Source organism: Coccinella septempunctata, chromosome 9, assembly GCF_907165205.1.
Source record: "Coccinella septempunctata chromosome 9, icCocSept1.1, whole genome shotgun sequence".
NCBI classification, from domain to species: Eukaryota; Metazoa; Arthropoda; class Insecta; order Coleoptera; family Coccinellidae; genus Coccinella; species Coccinella septempunctata.
The window spans coordinates 16,250,421-16,266,254 of record NC_058197.1 but is presented as its reverse complement, the minus strand read 5'-3'; the positions used below and the strand labels follow the sequence as shown (position 1 = coordinate 16,266,254).

Sequence of the window (15,834 nt, the reverse complement as noted above, 5' to 3'; positions counted from 1 at the left end):
TGTGGGCTTTTGTCGTTACGGTGGATTAATAAAATGTTTCATATTATTATGCGATTGGTTATTGTATCCCTCATTCGATCATAATCACACCCCTCTTATTGATGGGGGCATCTTGGTGTAGAAGGAATAAATATCATGAATGGCTTTTGAATTGATGTAATCGGTTATTCTTTCTTGGAATAATAATAAAAGCAACAAAGGGAATGTTAATGGTGGGAAATGTCTTTGGGATGCAATTGAGAAATCTGTACAAAGAATATTTTAGTTTGCTTTGAACACTAAACCCACTAACTAGGCTAAACTAGACTATTTTCGGTCTGAAATTGGACTTTGCGCTTCACTTACTTATTATCGACTCGTTGATAAGTGGAACCGAATTAACATGCTATTTTCAACATGTTGAACAAAGTTTTTTATTTCGTTTCAAAGTATCCACTCGAAATTTCCTCGTTATATACCTTGTTATTATTCCAGAACGTTTAAATCGTGGTAAATAGATTGATGCGGAAGTCTACGATCGTAAACGTTAAAATTTAATTACAATTCGAGCGAAATTCGAAAAACAAATAGGATAGTAATAAAATTGTTGTGACTGATTTTCTTTGAATAAATTTGTACCTGAGAACTCGTTCCTTGCCCTGAAAGGGTATAGGAAGGAGGCTTATTTGATCATTGTTGGTAACTCCAAAACTGATGGCAGTTTGCTCTTGGTTCTTAATTCAGCCTTTTTACATATACAGGGTGAGCCATTGACTCGTATAAATATTTTAACAGTGGATTCTTGAGGTCAAAAGAAACACTTTTCGGAAAATTGGGTACTTTGGCTGAATGCAACTCTGTTTAAAAGATCCACAGATGTGTAGTATCACAGATTTAGCTTGTTATTCTGAAGGGAATTTTGATTTTCCAGGGGTGGCACAGCTCATTACGAAAACTTAAAATTGCTGCATCTTTTTATCAGGGCCGGATCGGAAAAAATGGTGTAGGAAAAAAGTGCTTCAGTTGACCTTAAGTCACAGACTCTCCCTGTAGCCTGTAGGTCCTTTAGGCTGCAGAGTCTCTGCCAATCTCAATCTCTGATTACCACAAAGTAACGGTTTTTATAGTTGGACAGTTAGAAATTTTATAGTTCAAAACTGTTATATATTTTTTGTTGCTTGCCTTGCATAGAGTATCAATTTTCGCCACCAAAATCAATGAATTATTAAAACGATTAGAATCTGGTTTTGCGAGAGATGTTCTTGATTGATATCCGCGGTCAGATGAGAGATGGCTGTAAAGGTCAAACCGCCGATGTTAGACTCTAGAGAATGCTCGATCCACTGTTGAAGGGTATGGCTACCTTGAACAGTATGTAGATGATTTCGCTCGAAAAAAAATCTAGAAGCGGATCTACGAAACAGGTAGATGCCTCCATGTTTAAAATATACAGGGTGACAGGGAATTAGAATTTACTACCAAGCTATTCAAAACTTAGGTCACGCCTTGAGGCCCTTGTGTCATGTACCTACATCAATTTCAATAGGATATTTCTGCTTGGCCGCTTTCAAACAACGCAAGAGTTCTAGACTACCATCGACACCCACTGTCAGTATTGTGTTGACCCAGATTTCGTGTCTTCACTCCGACTTCTTCAGTTCATCTTTAGTTAAACGTTACGACAGTCCTCTGTGTAGAATCTTGATGGAAAGCTCCATTTCTGTAAAGGTTTTATCTGGCTTTCGATTTGGAAGACTCATCCTCTGATGAATTTCGAATTCGCCTCTATTTCTATTTATATTGATGCAATTAATCGAAAGCGAAGGAAAACAAAGGCTGTATTGCTAAAAGGTGTTTTCCCACGCTGGTTTACAAACACGCCGTATCGATTAAACAATGCGAATACCTCGAGGTGTCATCATGTATATGTGCAGTATATGCGAAAAAGCTATTATGAAATTTCTCATGGGATTTGTGCTGTTCTGGTGACCCAAAAATTCCTAACGATGATCTGTTTACACGCTCTTTAATCTATCCAGATTATAGATTTCTAGAATGCACCTTACACTGATACGCCTTTCAGAATAACTGCCTTTTAGGTCGTTTGACTCTCAGATATATTAGCCTTATAGACTTTTATATTGATCAACCTTTATTTAATATAGATTCGCCAATACTACTAGGTGAATTCACTTAGTTTCCATTATCAGACTTGCACTAAAAGATTAGCCTTTCACATAGATCAATCTGTCGTATAAAATAGCCTTTTAATCAGATTCAGTAAAACTCGCCTTTCAAATAGCCCTCTACTCAAATCCACTGTTACAATAGGTATGTCTTTCGAGAAGCCTTTTATATAGAATAGTCACTTTCAGTATGATAGCCTTTTCTATAGATTCTCCATTTTGATAGGATCATTTGAACCATTTTCAGACCTTTACAATGATAAGCCTTTCTCATAGATTAGCCTTTCATATAGATTAGCCTTTTAATCAGGTTCAATCTTCAAGCAAAACTCTCTTTTCAGATAGTCTTCTACTCAAATTCACTTTGACAACAGGTATATGTTTTTCGAGAATCCTTTTATATAGAAAAGTTACCCTCAGTATGATAGCCTTTTAGATAGATTATATATTTTGATAGAATCATTATTGAACCGAATTCCATTTTCAGACTTGCAAAATGATAAGCCTTTTATAAAGATTATAGCCTTCCAATTATGTTCAATCTTCAAATGGAACTTGCCTTCTAGATAATTTCACTATTACTATAGGTACGCCTTTTATAAAGATTAGCCTTTCTCAGGATGAAAGCCTTTGAGATAGATTCTTGAATTTTGGAGATTATTAATTACTATTAAACCCAATTTCATTTTCTGAATGGCACAAAGATCAGCCTTTCACATAGATCGGCCTTTTATATAGATTAGCCTTTTAATTAGGTTCATTTTCCAAATAGAATTCGTCTAGGTCGACTATTTTCTGGATTTTTTTATCTGTAGGATAACGATAATAAAGTTAACTTAAGAAAAATGTCATGTGATGGTATAAATTCTTTTCATTGTTTTCTTTATCTTTATCTTTTTTTTTTTGTTGCAGGGTTCGTGGTCGCTGCTGCAGTAGGAACCGTCATATTCGGCATATTAGTAGTAATATTCTTCCCTAGTTGGGTCAAACTAGTCATACATCATGTAAGTCCACAGAAATATCCGAACCGATATCCCGAAATGCTCATCTCCCTCCTCGTTTTCAGGAAATAGTCCTTCGGAACGGATCGCAAGCTTTTGGCTGGTGGGCCAAACCTCCGGTGGAACCCACGATAAAGGTCTATATCTACAACGTGACGAACGCCGATGAGTTCCTCAACAACGGCTCCAAACCCATCGTGGAGGAGCTGGGACCCTACGTTTATGTGTAAGTATGTGGATATGGAGCCATAACGGACTTTGACAACTGCTTTGTCTGTCTGTCTTGTGAAGAGCTCTTCCGAAGACCTTCTGAAGTGTTGGGATATCTATTGGATATCCAGTGTGATTTCCATAAGAAATATCCCAGATATATCCAGCTGGGATCTTGTATCCAAGAGATTTAGGGATATACAGTGTACCCGGTGTTTCAGTGATGCCTTCTAAGGGTATCCCAGGAATATCTCGCATAATATATACAAAGATATTTCGAGGATGTCTCAGTGATCCTCAGAGACGAATAAGTTGGTCCCCAGAAGGTGACCAGGAGTTGTTATATTGAAGGTATCCCAGGATTGTGATTCAAAATACTTACCCTAGGAACATCCCAAGGATATCCACCAATAAACTGGTGAAAATCAAGGGTTGATTAGCTCATCCCAGGGATATATCTCTGGGGAAGTTTATTTATATCCTGGGATATTTTTTGGATATATAAGACACTTTTTGTCCTAAGGTTATTGGTGTATACCAAAAACGTACCTTGATGAGGAAACGTATAGTTATTGTATCTAGGATACTCCTCGTGGGATATATCTGGGACATCTTAGAAACATAAAATAGATGTAGAGAAACAAAACCCCAAATTTCTGTGGTGTCCCATCAATGAAATGCGCTCAACAATTTCCTAGACGACAGGATTGGCAACATCGACTGACTCACCTCAAAATTACGCTACTACCCTACAATTGACACAAATTAAGTAATGAATCCAAGCGAATTGAAGAAAGAAACCAACCGCAATCGAGCATTTGCATCTGTATTAACAAATACCATCTGAATTGGCCTTACGTAACTTTATATATACATAAATACATAACAAAAAAAATCGGACGTAGGAAAAGTTGAGGAAGGACGCTCAGACGTGGGAACTGACACGCTGTTTTGCAGTTTTAAGATCGGAAACTAACAATAGATTCGCGTTGGAAAAAATCAGCGATGCCAGTAGTGAATCGGTGTCGAAATAATAGATGAACTGAGGAGATATGTTCGTTTTGTTAAAATTATGTCATTATGTTCATTGTTCTTCTTGATGATCGTGCAGAAAGTATGAATTATGTGGTATTTTCCGAAATTTCACCGTAAATAACTAAATTCTCCTCTGATCGCTCAATTTACATCGACCGGAGTGTTACAGGGCGTCCCAACAAGATCGAAAATTAGGAATTGTTGCCAATTCTAAGGGAATCATTGTTGATTGGTTATTGTGCAATCTCTACGAGGATATATTGAAAAATTCTTCGCAAACGTCACTTATTGGCCCAGAGCCTTTCTGTATTATAGGAGAATGCTCCCATAAGGAAGAGTTTCTGGAGAAGGAATAAACCAAAAGGGTAACACTCTGGAAGAATCCTCCAGGAATGGATCAAGCCAAAAAATACCTCCGGAATTTCAAAACTGCAAGATCCAAAATGCAAGGAATGTCTTGGACAAGGAATTAGCCTCCTGGAAGCCCTTCCAGGAGTCCATTGGAACTCTGGAGCTACTGTAGAGGACTCAGTTGTTAGAACAGCCCTTATGGAAGGTACAATAGACCTAAAAGTCGCAGGGACCTCACCAAACTATAAACTATACAACATAAACATTTATTTATTCTGCATCCAACATCACGACTATATGAAGGTCACTTCTTGGACGAATCAGCTGCAGCTGCCGACTGACTGGTGGACCTAGCAAGGTTCGACTGTGACGTGAAGAGCTGGGAGAACCTTCTCCTGCTTTCGACAGGAGGTGGTGGTTTTTCAGCCTCAATTCTTTGAGCCAACACGAATACATCATCTTCCCCCTTCGGCTTGTACCACAGCTTGTTCACGAACTCCTCGTAATAGACCTTCTTGTCGAAGCCGTCATAGGCCACCTCCAGCATCTCCTCCATCTCCTCTTCGTCCAGGGGCTCCCCGTATTCCGTCATGAACCCCTTGAGTTGCTCCCTGGTGAGGTACCCTCGATTCTCCCCGTCCAACCTCTGGAAGGCCGCCAGTAGGTCCTCCACCTTGTCCGGCTTGTACCTGCCCTTGTTTATCTCACCGGCGATGAAGGGTAGGAAGCTCACCAGGTGTACTGTGCCCGGCTGGTTCTTCTTCTGGGTCTTCTCCACGATCTCCCTGATCTCCTCGTTGGTGGGGAAGAGGCCCAGGGCCCTTATTATTATGGCGAGGGTTTCAGAGTCTGCTGTCTTGTTGCCTGAAGGGTCGTGGGCCATGAAGATGTCGTGGATGCGCAGTTCGAGGTCGTTGTCTACCGGCACGGGTATCTCGGAGTCCTCCTCCTCGTATGGGGGTTGCATATCGGTGTGGTTTCTCACTGGGGATTTGAAATTGAAGGGGGTACTTCGAAAGATTGACGTGCGTCTTTTGATCAGTCAATTGACGTTTTTTCATCGGTCAAATGGCGACGTCAGTGGGGGGAAATGGTGATTGAAATACACTGCTCAAACAATGAGGCTAAATTGTAAAGAATTGAACATGACAAAGATTCAACCTTGGAGAGTCTAATGACTCAAGAAAGGGTCCATCTGTTACAAACGCTTCGGAATCAAGGTTTAATATCGACTGATGCCTCGTATAGCTTTTTGTAATGCTCGAACTCTATTTGGAATTGTGCCGATGAGTTTATACAGGGTGTGTTCCCAAATTGGAGGTACAAACGAAGAGGGGAGATTCCTTGAGTTGTTTTAAGGAAAAAGTCCCATAAAGATGGGATCTCGAACGTTTCGTCTTCGAGATACAGGGTGTACGTATAAAAATTTCGATGGATTTCCATTGGATATTGCAGATTTTAATGTTTCCAGTGGATGTCCACTGGATATTTTTAAGTTATACCAAGGAATTCCATTGGATATTGCAGAAAGCAATGCATCCAACGGATATTCTTTGGATGTTTTAAAGATACCCTAAGAATTTCTATTGAATAGTGCAGCTTGAACAGCATCCAGTGGATGAACATTGGATATCCTCAAGATGTTAGATGTATTTCTATTGGATATTGTAGATTTTACTGCTTCCAGTGGATGTCCACTGGATATATTCAAGTTATAAATAAGTCCATTGGATTTTGCAGCAAAAGTAATGCATCCAATGGATTATTCGTTGGATATTTTTGAAAATACACTAAGGATTTCTATAGAATAATGCAGCATGAACAGCATCCGTGGATGAACATTGGATATCCTCTTGATATTAAATGGATTTCTATTGGATATTGCAGAATGCTCTATACCCAGTTGATTATCTTTGGATACTTTTAAGAATTCCGATGGATTTCCATTGGATATTGCTGATTCTAATGCTTCCAGTGGATGTCCACTGGATATTTTTAAGTTATACCAAGGAATTCCATTGGATATTGCAGAAAGCAATGCATCCAACGGATATTCTTTGGATGTTTTAAAGATACCCTAAGAATTTCTATTGAATAGTGCAGCTTGAACAGCATCCAGTGGATGAACATTGGATATCCTCAAGATGTTAGATGTATTTCTATTGGATATTGTAGATTTTACTGCTTCCAGTGGATGTCCACTGGATATATTCAAGTTATAAATAAGTCCATTCGATTTTGCAGCAAAAGTAATGCATCCAATGGATTATTCGTTGGATATTTTTGAAAATACACTAAGGATTTCTATAGAATAATGCAGCATGAACAGCATCCGTGGATGAACATTGGATATCCTCTTGATATTAAATGGATTTCTATTGGATATTGCAGAATGCTCGATACCCAGTTGATTATCTTTGGATACTTTTAAGAATTCCGATGGATTTCCATTGGATATTGCTGATTCTAATGCTTCCAGTGGATGTCCACTGGATATTTTTAAGTTATACCAAGGAATTCCATTGGATATTGCAGAAAGCAATGCATCCAACGGATATTCTTTGGATGTTTTAAAGATACCCTAAGAATTTATATTGAATAATGCAGCATGAACAGCATCCAGTGGATGAACATTGGATATCCTCAAGATGTTAGATGGATTTCTTTTGGATATTGTAGATTTTACTGCTTCCAGTGGATGTCCACTGGATATATTCAAGTTATAAAGAAGTCCATAGGATATTGCAGCAAAAGTTATGCATCCAATGGATATTCGTTGGATATTTTTGAAAATACCCTAAGGATTTCTATAGATTCATGCAGTATGAATAGCATCCAGTGGATGAACATTGGATATCCTCAAGATACTAGATGGATTTCTATTGGATATTACAGAATGCACTATACCCAGTGGATTATCCTTGGATACTCTTAAGAATTCGGATGGATTCCCATTGGATATTGCAGATTCTACTGCCTCCAATAGATGTCCATTGGATATCCTTAAGATATTCGGGAGATATCCTTAAGATATCCAATAGATTTCCATTGGATAATACAGCATGAACTACAGCCAGTGGATTTTCATTACATATCAATGGATTTCGATTGGATGATTATTGCACAATGAACTACGTGTATAGTAGTGGATGTTCATTTTGGATATCTATAAAATTTTCAAAGGATTTCCACACATCCATTGATTGTCCAATGGTTTTACATGTATTGACTGTCACATTTCTGTTACGAAATGAGAAGAAGATGTTTCAGACCTATTGTTTGCAATGTTAATTAAAGCTCATTGAGACATTCTCATATATACAGGGCGTCCTTTTTTTCTCCATCACTTGGTACGTTCACCAGCGTACAAACTCGAGATAAATGATAATAAAATCATTACGTGACAGAGTATTATGTGTGTAACTGGAACTTGAGCGATTGCGGAACCGTGAAATTGCGTATCTGCGTGAAAAACGAACGAAGTGACCAGTTTATCATAAGTCGAAGGCGTTTCCCAACATCAGAAGAACGTCCGCGGACAACGGGTTACGTCCGTACAATATTTACAGAATTAAATCGGTCGTAGATCTCCGATGATTCAGTCCATCTACCTACATTCCCGTTGTACGTTACGTAAAAAGAAAGTAGAGGCCGCGTAGAGTCGTAGAAAGTGGCTGCTTGGTTTGGAACGAGAGCTCCGTCTCTGCCAGACACTTATTCGCAGTAATCGGAATTTCCAGAAAGCTAATTTCCCTCAATACTGGAAATACAGGGCGTTTCCGAGCTATTCACGAAAATTCCTCATGAATTACGCCCTAATCAATTTTTGAACAGGTTATGGGCCCAGGGAAATCTTTATTGAGATACATGTTGATGTAGTATCATTTTTCATTGAATTTGCATGGAGGAAGCCATCATTGCTTCCTACCAACAGTCACAGCCCAACAAACACCCATATTTCTTAACGATCTTCCATATAATATAGCTGGATCATAGCTCAGCTTGTTGTCGATCTTATCTCATGGTTTAATAACCACTGAGAATAGTACCGCCAGCTTAGAAAGGCATCCAGGAGCGCTGCTTATTCCTTCGATATGAAAAAAATTGAGGAATTCCTCTCATTCGAGTTTCCTGTTTTTCGCTCACGAGCTACGTGTGGAGACCTTTCGCAAACGCATTTCGAACGTCAATACAGGTGGTTATACTTATAGACGTGAAATTACACAATCGCTACCGGTCCATTTCGGAATATCTAGACTGGTCTCGTTCCAAAGGAATTAGTTCAAGATAAGTTGCATTATCTCAAGCATTTTCTGAGTGTTCTAAGTTATCACAACATTGAAAAATACGTTTCTAATGCTTTTATGATGGGGGAAATAAAAAACTTGTTTCGTTTCCTTCCATTCCATCCTGTATGGATTCTAGAGTATCTGGAATCGATTTTTTTAATCGCGAATTGATGTTGTTTTTGCCTTTTCGTATGTAAATAGTGTGATATTTGAGAGAAAATTTACTTTTTGTTGTTCTTGGATCAAGTTCACAGTACCGCTGTGCAGGGTTGGCACTGTTGTCCACTGAGGGGATCTCGAGAACTATAAGAGCTAGAAAAAAACTTCTTATTAGTATCCAAAGTTAACCAACTGTGTACAGTGAATTCTGCAATATCCAATAGACATCCATCGAACATCTTGAGAATATCCAATGTACATCCAATGGATACTGTTCATGCTGCATTATTCAATGGAAATCCTTAGGGTATCTTCAAAATATCCAAAGAATATCCGTTGGATGCATTGCATTCTGCAATATCCAATCGAATTCCTTGGTACAACTTGAAAATATCCAGTGGACATCCACTGGAAGCATTAAAATCTGCTATATCCAATGGACATCCATTGAACATCTTGAAAATATCCAATGTACATCCACTGGATACTGTTCATGAAGCATTATTCAATGGAAATCCTTAGGGTATCTTCAAAATATCCAAAGAATATCCGTTGGATGCATTGCTTTCTGCCATATCCGATTGAATTCCTTGTTACAACTTAAAAATATCCAGTGGACATCCACTGGAAGCATTAAAATCTGCAATATCCAAAGGAAATCCATCGCAATTCTTATTATTATCCAAAGATGATCAAATGGGTAGTAATTGTAAGTAATTCTTTTTTTGTTTTTCTTTTCAGGGAGACGTGGGAGAAAAAGAATCTCAGATTCCACGATAATGGAACTGTCACCTTCAACCAAGAAAAAATCTACATATTCGACGAGAGCCAATCGGCTGGATCCGAGGACGATGTTGTGGTAGTGCCCAACATCCCTATGCTGGTAAGTTGACTGCCCATGAGACGGCGTTAAAAAAAAAACTGAATTTCCAGTAGGCCATGGAATCTTGACAGTTGACGTTTCGTATTCCAAACTTCCACAGCCTACTCGGCTATAAATTATACGAAATGTATACGTCGTTATGTAAAGGGAGTAAAGTCGGTCGAAAAATGACCGAACAGTTATGACAGAGCGCAGAGTTGTTTGGAGAAAGCAAACGGCAAATATATCTCTCGATTTCCCGTACCATAAGGATCGACGTTGAGGAATTGCCGACGGCCATGCACACATTATGGACGTATCGATTCGAATCGACGTAATATTTGACTTCCGTCTGATCTGAATGGCGAAAGAACGACTTATTTCGACAGACACACGTTAGAATAATCGACAGAATGGACACGTGGAAACGACGAACCTAAAGAATCGCCAGAATAACCGAAGATTCGACTGGTTTCGGACTTTTTGTCACATCATCAGAGTTGAGCGAGGGTAAATTCGGTTTAAAGACGGATGGAGGTGGCTTTTTACAAGCGTAACATGACACTTTGGCGACATATATTCGCAGAAATGTATCGCCATTTTCCTCGAACACGGTTATCGGTAGATAACGGATATTCAAATGGGTATAGAGTGGTTACAACATATAACAATCGCGCTTCGATAATTGTTGAATAAATGGCTTGCAGATAAACTTTCTATGCGTGCAGACCTAATCTGGATCGTACATAAAACATGCATTATATTATTCGTAAATTCTCGAAAACGTTTTATCAATTTGTTACGTCTAGTTTTATGCCATGATGGGTTAAAAGATGGTCTATGAATGTTTTGATCGATACGTGATATACAGGGCGTGAATGATTGTGGAAAATGATCGTTTGATGGTCTTCTGCATTCTCCAATACTTGCACGAGGGCAGGATGGAATAAATGGTGAATGAATTTGGCCAGTGAGCTTATATAGCCCTGGGAGCATCCACCATTTCGTTATTTTTCCGTGCCTTACACTGTGAATCATAACGAGTCGATTTTTTCTTTCAGAGTGCAACGTCGCAGTCCAAACACGCAGCCAGGTTCCTCAGGCTAGCCATGGCCAGCATCATGGACATCCTGAAGATCAAACCCTTCGTCGAAGTGACGGTGGGTCAACTGCTCTGGGGTTACGAAGATCCCCTGTTGAAGCTGGCCAAGGACGTGGTCCCGAAGGAGCAGAAACTTCCCTACGAGGAGTTTGGGCTCTTGTACAACGTAAGAACCTACACCTGGAGCCTCTAGAGGACGATTTAAACCCAGAATTTTCTTTGCAGAAAAACGGCACCTCCAAGGACAATGTTACGGTGTTCACCGGGGCCGATGATATCACGCAGTACGGTCTTATAGATAAGTTCAACGGGATAAGCCACTTGAGCCATTACAAGACTGACAAGTGTAACAGCCTCAAGGGTTCAGACGGTTCCATATTTCCACCGGACATAACCAAGAACACTACTTTGTACGTTTACGACAAGGATTTGTGCAGGAAGCTCCCTCTGGTGTGAGTATTTTTGTTTTTTTTTTAACTATAGGGGTGCTGAAGGGTTTCTGGCGTTCATTGTCGACTGTCTGCAGTTGGCTGGTTGGTAATGTTCTAGATTTCGGATGGACTTCAAGAGTTCCAAGAACGTTTGGGTGGTTTACTCTGAACATACACAGCTCAAATATTTTTAACCCCTGGTATCTTCTAGGAAAATCATCGTAGATCTAAATGCGGTACATATTCTGAAAGAGCAACACTCCTAGTTATAAATTAAAGAATTTCATCCATTTTGGCGCAACCGTTCGGTCTTGAGGAATTTTTAACTGAACCCCAACTTTTTGGGAATTTTCCGAAGGTCATCTTTAGAGTGATTTATCTTCCAGGAAAATCATCTTAGATTTAAATGTGATACATATTCTGAAATAGCAACTCTTGTAGTTATAAATTTGAGAATTTCATTCATCTCGGAGCAACCGTTCGGTCTTGAGGAATTTTTAACCGACCCCATCTTTTTGGGAATTTTCCGAAGGTCAACTTTCTAGTGATTTTTCTTCCAGGAAAATCATCTTAGATTTGAATGTGATACATATTCTGAAAGAGCAACTCTTGTAGTTATAAATTTGAGAATTTCATTCATCTCGGAGCAACCGTTCGGTCTTGAGGAATTTTTAACCGACTCCATCTTTTTGGGAATTTTCCGAAGGTCAACTTTCTAGTGATTTTTCTTCCAGGAAAATCATCTTAGATTTGAATGTGATACATATTCTGAAAGAGCAACTCTTGTAGTTATAAATTTGAGAATTTCATTCATTTCGGAGCAACCATTCGGTCTTGAGGAATTTTTAACTGACCCCATCTTTTTGGGAATTTTTCGAAGGTCAACTTTCTAGTGATTTTTCTTCCAAGAAAATCATCTTAGATTCGAATGTGATACATATTCTGAAAGAGCAACTCTTGTAGTTATAAATTTGAGAATTTCATTCATCTCGGAGCAACCATTCGGTCTTGAGGAATTTTTAACCGACCCCATCTTTTTGGGAATTTTTCGAAGGTCAACTTTCTAGTGATTTTTCCTCCAGGAAAATCATCTTAGATTTGAATGTGATACATATTCTGAAAGAGCAACTCTTGTAGTTATAAATTTGAGAATTTCATTCATCTCGGAGCAACCATTCGGTCTTGAGGAATTTTTAACCGACCCCATCTTTTTGGGAATTTTTCGAAGGTCAACTTTCTAGTGATTTTTCTTCCAGGAAAATCATCTTAGATTTGAATGTGATACATATTCTGAAAGAGCAACTCTTGTAGTTATAAATTTGAGAATTTCATTCATCTCGGAGCAACCATTCGGTCTTGAGGAATTTTTAACTGACCCCATCTTTTTGGGAATTTTTCGAAGGTCAACTTACTAGTGATTTTTCTTCCAGGAAAATCATCTTAGATTTGAATGTGATACATATTCTGAAAGAGCAACACTCCTAGTTATAAATTAAAGAATTTCATCCATTTTGGCGCAACCGTTCGGTCTTGAGGAATTTTTAACCGACCCCATCTTTTTGGGAATTTTTCGAAGGTCAACTTTCTAGTGATTTTTCTTCCAGGAAAATCATCTTAGATTTGAATGTGATACATATTCTGAAAGAGCAACTCTTGTAGTTATAAATTTGAGAATTTCATTCATCTCGGAGCAACCATTCGGTCTTGAGGAATTTTTAACTGACCCCATCTTTTTGGGAATTTTTCGAAGGTCAACTTACTAGTGATTTTTCTTCCAGGAAAATCATATTAGATTTAAATGCGATACATATTCTGAAAGAGCAACTCTTGTAGTTATAAATTTGAGAATTTCATTCATCTCGGAGCAACCATTCGGTCTTGAGGAATTTTTAACCGACCCCATCTTTTTGGGAATTTTTCGAAGGTCAACTTTCTAGTGATTTTTCTTCCAGGAAAATCATCTTAGATTTGAATGCGATACATATTCTGAAAGAGCAACTCTTGTAGTTATAAATTTGAGAATTTCATTCATCTCGGAGCAACCATTCGGTCTTGAGGAATTTTTAACCGACCCCATCTTTTTTGGAATTTTTCGAAGGTCAACTTTCTAGTGATTTTTCTTCCAGGAAAATCATCTTAGATTTGAATGTGATACATATTCTGAAAGAGCAACTCTTGTAGTTATAAATTTGAGAATTTCATTCATCTCGGAGCAACCATTCGGTCTTGAGGAATTTTTAACTGATCCCATCTTTTTGGGAATTTTTCGAAGGTCAACTTACTAGTGATTTTTCTTCCAGGAAAATCATATTAGATTTAAATGCGATACATATTCTGAAAGAGCAACTCTTCTAGTTATAAATTTGAGAATTTCATCCATTTCACCTTCTGTATTTTCCAGGTACGTGAAGGACATCGTAGGCAGCGACGACGTGCCCGGATACAGATTTTCACCGCCCACCAACGTCTTCGCCGGCGTCGAAGAGAACCCAGAGAACGACTGTTTCTGTCCGCAAGGGCCACCCTGTACACCGGCCGGATTCTTCAACGTTTCCTTGTGCCAATACGGTGAGCAATTCTTTCTCGATTTCGACGAATAGTGCGAGCTAATCCTTCTTTTACTGTCTTTTTCTTTAGATTCCCCGGTGCTCCTGTCCTTCCCGCATTTCTACATGGCCGACGATAAATACAGGACGGCCGTTGAGGGTATCTCCCCACCTGACCCGGAGAAACATCAGTTCTTCCTGGACGTCCAACCGGTGAGTAACCCCCTGGTGAAATAATGGTGGAACGTCCCTAAAAACGATCTTTTCACAGCTCATGGGTGCTCCTCTAAGGGCAAAGGCAAGGATCCAACTCAATTTGGCTGTTTCGCAAGTTGTGGACATCAAACAAGTGGCTACGTTCCCAGACATCATCTTCCCCATCATGTGGTTCGAAGAGGTAGTTTAAATGTGGTACCACCCGATGAAATTACTGTACTCGATGATTTTTCAGGGTTTGGACGGTCTCCCCAAGCAGATGACGAACCTGATGGGGTTGGCTACTAAGGTTCCGCCAGTGGCGCACGTCGCTCTGTCCATAGGGGTCATAGTGCTTGGATTGTTGCTCCTCCTCGTGGCCATTTGGAGGTTGGTCAGGGGGGCGCACAGGTTAAGTTCCCTACAATTAGCACCAGGACACGTTGGAAGCCAAACGAAGAAAGAAAAAGATGTTCCGATGAACAACGTTAATAAAAACTAGGAAAACAAGGACCGAATTTATGGGGTGGACGAAAATTTCTCACTTATTTGACTACTTAAACGAATAAATATATACCAGATGATTTTTTTTCCAGCAGGAACCAAATACAGGCTAGATACGTATAGTTGAGAAACAAAGCAATATTTTCGAATGAAACAAATTCTTTTATTACATTGTTAGGCATGAAAAACCACCCGGGGATGAAACAGTTGAAAATTTTTAAGATTCTTCGTCATCAATACACGAGATTTCGAAAATTGATAAAAGTATCGAGAAATATTGGTGCTACTGTGATAATGTCTAATTCTTTTATGAAACATACTCATTTCTATCTAATTTGTGGTTGGAATTCGCCAAAAGGACCAATTTGAATCGGAATTTTCGAATCGAGTAAATTTTCACCTAATTTTGCTCATTGTATATATTTTTAAGTTTTGTAAACAGTTTCTACGATTTTTAGATAGATTTCATGATAAGGTTAGGTAATATTTGTGCATATTAGTTTTAAGTATACAGAATCAGTCTATCGTTGAATTGAAAAGGTTTTGGGGCCAAATTTTCGGTCGAATCTCTCTGGTAAATGTGTGTGATTTTAGAGTTTTAGACTAATTCCGAAATGGATCTTTTCGAATGGAGTTTTGAGGAAATCTCGAAGATTGAATCGTCGGAATTTCGGCTAGTTGATTCATTTTTGTTCTAAGAATTTTGTTACTGAGTGTTTTTATGCATTTTTATAAGTTGATTATGAAATACATTATTAGTTAATAAATATTTATAGAAAATATGGGTTTATTTCACCACCTCCAAGAACATCCTATTCTATCCCTATTTAACTGTTCCCTGCTCTATCAGCAACGGCAATCGGTTTTTCTTTAGGTCAATTAATTTTCAATTTCTGCCCTTTTGAAGGTAGATAAAGTTGGTAGGCCATAGCAGCCGAAATAAATTTCTCTCGTCGAAACTGAGCTCAGATTTGTAATCAGGGA

At 38.7% G+C, this 15,834-nt stretch overlaps 2 protein-coding genes across 5 annotated transcripts in view; one reads left to right on the top strand and one right to left on the bottom strand.

Annotated features, from left to right (window-relative positions):
• LOC123320107 (lysosome membrane protein 2) overlaps window positions 1-15,630 on the top strand; it is a 29,086-nt gene extending 13,456 nt beyond the window's left edge. For all 4 annotated transcript variants that reach the window (XM_044907290.1, XM_044907288.1, XM_044907291.1 and 1 more), the window contains 9 exons: window positions 3,078-3,169; window positions 3,232-3,392; window positions 9,952-10,093; window positions 11,134-11,340; window positions 11,400-11,626; window positions 14,007-14,173; window positions 14,243-14,364; window positions 14,423-14,548; window positions 14,603-15,630. In XM_044907290.1, the coding sequence (XP_044763225.1) occupies window positions 3,078-3,169; window positions 3,232-3,392; window positions 9,952-10,093; window positions 11,134-11,340; window positions 11,400-11,626; window positions 14,007-14,173; window positions 14,243-14,364; window positions 14,423-14,548; window positions 14,603-14,848 (1,490 nt within the window). In that variant the 3' untranslated portion in view covers window positions 14,849-15,630. The remainder of the gene's footprint in view (window positions 1-3,077; window positions 3,170-3,231; window positions 3,393-9,951; window positions 10,094-11,133; window positions 11,341-11,399; window positions 11,627-14,006; window positions 14,174-14,242; window positions 14,365-14,422; window positions 14,549-14,602) is intronic.
• LOC123320108 (dynein regulatory complex protein 8-like) lies at window positions 4,037-5,838 on the bottom strand. Its single transcript, XM_044907292.1, has one exon. It carries the CDS (start codon window positions 5,727-5,729, stop codon window positions 5,067-5,069), a length of 663 nt encoding a protein of 220 aa, XP_044763227.1. The 5' UTR covers window positions 5,730-5,838; the 3' UTR covers window positions 4,037-5,066.
• Window positions 15,631-15,834: the final 204 nt, after the last annotated feature.

Coding starts and splice junctions, on each gene's coding strand:
- LOC123320108 (XM_044907292.1), bottom strand. CDS start 5,729: ATGCAACCCCCATACGAGGAGGAGGACTCCGAGATACCCGTGCCGGTA.